The 5,126-nt window shown below is 36.9% G+C and overlaps 1 protein-coding gene across 1 annotated transcript in view; it reads right to left on the reverse strand.

Moving 5' to 3' along the window:
* The window catches only part of LOC116010573 (protein ULTRAPETALA 2-like), a 9,837-nt gene extending 9,504 nt beyond the window's left edge, over positions 1-333 (reverse strand). The window contains exon 1 of the mRNA XM_031250049.1: positions 99-333. Coding sequence (XP_031105909.1) covers positions 99-333 — 235 coding nt within the window. The remainder of the gene's footprint in view (positions 1-98) is intronic.
* Positions 334-5,126: the final 4,793 nt, after the last annotated feature.

Consider the following 5,126-nt stretch of genomic DNA (forward strand, 5'->3'; position numbering starts at 1 on the left):
ATATATATATATATATATATATATATATATATATATATATATATATATATATATATATCAAAATAAAAAAGCTGAGCAGATGAAGAAGCCAGGGTTACCTGCGGTGCAGCCGTGAAAGCATTGGCAAGTGATTTGGAGGTCACCGTTGGCGAAAATCCTTAGCATGCCACCATATTCACCAAACTTTGAGGTTGTGATTCCGCACATCATCTCTACGTACCCATCGCCTCTCTTAAACCCATAAATCTCTCTCGTCTCCTCCGCGCTCAACATTTCTCCATCGCCTGCTCCCATTATTTCACCACCCGCACTTTCCCCGCACGCTGCTGCCATCACGTTTTTGCTTATGGGGATCACAACAACATAAGGAATATATATAGCCTAAACAACTAACATATATGGAGCGCCACATGTTGTGCATTTTGATAGAAATCATGAGAGGTGTGGCAATTGCATTCCCGGCCGGAAGCAACACATTTCACACCCGAAGCGCACGCAGGTTTCACAGCCTTCGCACGGCATGGAGCGCCAACATCCTCCGTATATTTCGCGTTGGTCGCATGAATTAGCACCTGCATTCAGCTGCTGCAGGCATGTCCGAGCATTTCCAGTCGGCATTGGACAAAGCATCATGGTACACCCGACACTGAACCTGCGCGTTTTCTTGCACAGACTTTAGAAAAAGTGTTTCGCAGCCGTAACTAACTCATAATTTCTACAGGTCTTTTTATTGTCTGTTTTGTTTTTAAAATCAAAACCACCAATAGCCTTCTACTGCTTTATTAATTCAATTCCTTGTTTTAAATTTTTCGAAAGATCAACTTGAGAAGATTTTAAGGAGGGTGGCGAAGTAGCCTCCTACTATACTAAGTATTTCAGAGATTTTTTTTTTTTTTTTTTAAATTTGAGTACTACTAACTAAGTAGTAGAGGACTGACCAAATGGTTTACTCTATTCACATGCCCTCCCACCACAAAATTCTTTTCATCTAAATAAGCATCCATTAATAATGATTAATTAGTTACAATCGGGATTTTCATTTTTGCATCAACATATATTGTGCTATATATATATATAAATACAATGTCACTAATTACTAGAAAGACTAAACTCCAAACTAAATGCAACATTCTCAATACAATCAAACCAAAACATGTTGTGCATTTTGATAGAAATCATGACAGGTGTGGCAATTGCAATCTCGGAAGCACACCATGGTATATTTCTCGCCTGCATGCTCTTTCTTCGCGTTGGTCACATGACATGAATTAGCACACCAGCTGCTGCTGCTGGAGGCATGTTCTCCACCGTACCCGCACTTTCTCCGCACACTGCTACCATCACGTTTTTGCTTATGGGGGTCACAACATCTAGGAATATAGCCTAAACAACTAACAAATGTCGTGCCTCTATATATACAGGCACATATGTGGGGCATGCATGCTGCTCTCATCTGTGCTACCACGACAATATTCATTTCATCAGCGTAAGCATCCGTTAATAATGATTAGTTAAAATCGGGATTTTCATTTTTGCATCAACATACATAGTGCTATATATATAGAGAGATAATGGATCATGTGAAAATTGATCCTTAGGCGAAAAATGAGCAGAGAATATGACCATTGGATAAAAAACAATTAGATTATCTTAGCCTTTGATCAGGGGCGGAGTTAGGATTGTATAGTGCTGGGTGCGGACTGTTGAAGTACTAAATCAAATACATTGATATCCATTTAACATATTTCAAGATAATCATTACATTACAAATTTACTAAAGTTTAGAATAAATCGTTTATAATTAAACATAATCTATATTAAATTATTTTAATTTGTAATATGATTTTCAATGTAGGTTGCTTTGTACGGTTGAAAGAATGAAAATATTAACGCATGTTTTAAAAGGCTATTGATTATTTCTTGAAAACATAATGCTTTCTCAACTATAAATACTACACATTTTTTTACATTATTACTAATATTAAATTAAACACAAAATTTACCAAACAAAACAACTATTTAAAATAAACAATAGAATATGAAACAAAAATCAACCAAACAAGTAGTTAGAAAAAAAAACGAACAAAACAAAAATTAACTTGAAAAATATACATAGATTTTAATAATGACAAATTATCTTTTTATAGCGTATAAGGTGTATATATGTATGGTTCTAGTTGAAAGAAACTAGTAAGTAGGTTAAATGAGGTTTGAATGTGAGTCTACAATATATAAAAGACAGTCTAAAGTAGGAGAGAACTAGAGAAATTGAGAAGAAAAAGAATTTTATAACTGAGCTTGTAAGGTTAATTTAAGCGGGAGGGGCCAAATATTTTGGAGGAAGAACAAAATTTTGATATTCTATATAATATTTTAAAAAATTTTAATATTATATATACTATTTTTAAAAATTAGGGTGTGGTGGAGGGGGGCCGGCCCCCCATGGCATGTACATGCCTCAACCCCTGCCTTTGATCTTTAATGAAGTGGCAGTGGCAATGATGTAATTTTCATAATGTTAAATAAAATGTGCCTTGTTAGAGGGCAAAAAAGTAATAAAAAAACATAAAAATAACCCTCACAATAGAGCAACTCCACCACACTGTTGTGCCTTACAGAACACATTGTTTACAATGCACATTGTTTGATTTTACAGTGCACATTGTTTGTTCTTACAGTACATATTGTTGTGCCTTGTAGAGCATATTTTTATTAAATAAATCTTCATAGAATATATTTATTATATGATTTTTGGCATGTAATGTACAAACTACCAAATTTTATGGAATGAAGTCTGTGATTTTATAAGAGGATCTTAAAAAAAAGATTAGAAAAAACAAGAAAAATAGTCGATCTTTCTAAAATGTTAGAGTGCACATTTTTTGCCTAACAGAACACATTGTTCTTGTCATATATATGTGCAGTAAAGGTTAAAGTGCATATTATTCCTTCTTCACGTGCACATTGTTCCTTCTTCCAGAGCACATTGTTCTTATGCATATATATGTGCAGTAAAGGTTAAAGTGCACATTATTCATTCTTCACTTGCACACAGTTCCTTTTTCTAGTGCAGATTGTTCCTTCTTCCAATGCACATTTTGTTCATTCTTCTAGTACACGTTATTCATTCTTCCAGCGCACATTGTTTCTTCTTCTTGTGCACACTGTTCAAAACCTCTTTGATTAGTTAAGGATCCCTATGAACACCATTGGCATTGGACCCAAGGTTACAAGAATTTGCATCAGAAATATTCAAGTTGTTGCCAAAGGTGAAGTCATTCAGTAATGATGCTGAAACTGAAACATATAAAATAGAGAAAATTACATTTTTGCTCCTATTACTATATGGGTCTTGTTAATTTCAGTACTTGACTTTAAATTAACAATTTATCCCTTAACTATGAATTTTTAACACATTTGATCACCCCGACAAAATCACGGGCCAAATTTTGCTAGAAAAACGTAACCCATTTTAAATTATGAGTAAATTACCGAAATGGTCCCCCGACTATTGCGAAATTACCAATTTGGTCCTCGACATATTTTCGTGCACAAATAAGTCCTTGACTATGAAAACTTTCACCATTATGGTCCTCTGTTAGTTTAGGCGTTAGTAGTCCGTGTAATAGGAGGGTATTCAAGTAATTTCGCGCAATTTTAACCATTTTGGTCCTCTCTTCCATTATTATTTTTTTTTTCACGTTAATAGCTTCCATTTTTTGTTTTGTTTGCTGGTTCACCTCTTCTCCTTCATGATAAACCATCTCTTCAGTCCTGGTTGCAAACAAGTTCGAAGGTTGGAAGCCATCACACACGATTTAGAACCAAATCAAATCAATCAAGAACACCTACCATATTCGCAGGGAAGGGTGGGAGGCGGAGACGTGGAGTCTTCGTCGTCGTCGACTGTACTACTACTCTCAAATTCGAAGGGGAGGGCGGGAAACATCGTCGTCGGCAACTGCTTGCAGATTCGCAGGGGAGGACGGGGAGCGTTGGCTTCATCGTCCGCTACTGCTGCTGGCAGATTCGTAGGGGAGGGCGGGGAGGCTTGGCGTCGTGATGCGGACAATACAAGGCCGCAACAACGGATACAAACAAGGCCATTCATTTGTTTATGGGTAAATAAAAAATTACCAACATCTTGGCAGATTCCCTAAAACAAACTAAAGCTATGCATGCATGGAAGAGATAAATGGTTTGGGCAGATTCCCTCGAGCTATGCAACGTTGAGCAAAGCAATTATCATATCTGAAGCTATTTCCTCTAGTGCCCGCAATACTTTACTTTAAAATATGTTCTTTAATTTTATTTTGTTTTCTTCTTTTCCAGTAGAAACATCAGTGCCTTTAAATACCATGAACACAACAAAAGGAAGCAAGCAGAATTATCATTAGTTTATTTCTTTAAATACACTCGAAGTAGGAAGCGGAGTTTGTTCTTACTCTAAAAAAAACAATTTGAACACCCAGACGTATCAAGTTGTCGTCAGTTGCTGTTGCCCGTCGTCGAATACTCGGATTCGCGGATTGGTCTTTAAATTTTAGAACCTGGGAACACAAGATTTCTCAATACAAAATGATCGCCGACGTTGACATTCCCAGGTTCGACTACCACAACCACCTCTCCATCGCCGGAAGGGTGGGGTTTGTGCTGCGAAGTGAGAATATGGTAGAGGCGATGTTGGGTCTCTAGCGGGGTTACGAGCTACACCCCCGGTGCCGGCGCGACACTCATCTCTCTTCCTTGCTACAGGCAGTTGCTGCTTCTTCTTTCTTCTTCCACCGGCGTTGCATCAGGTAGGTTTTCTGTTGGTTGATTAAAGATGAACGATGATGATGGATTATAATGTATGGGCCACTATCATCATCAAAGGAGAGCCACGACTGTAGATGAACCAGCAAACAAAATAAAAATGGAAGCTATTAACATGAAAATAAAAAAAAATAATAATGGAAGAAAGGACTAAAATGGTTAAAATTGAGCGAAATTACTTGAATACCCTCATATTACACGGACTACTAAGGCCTAAACTAACAGAGGACCAAAATGGTGAAAGTTTTCATAGTCAAGGACTTATTTGTGCACGAAAATATGTCGAGGACCAAATTGGTAATTTCGCAATA

Source organism: Ipomoea triloba, chromosome 1 (assembly GCF_003576645.1).
Source record: "Ipomoea triloba cultivar NCNSP0323 chromosome 1, ASM357664v1".
NCBI lineage: Eukaryota > Viridiplantae > Streptophyta > Magnoliopsida > Solanales > Convolvulaceae > Ipomoea > Ipomoea triloba.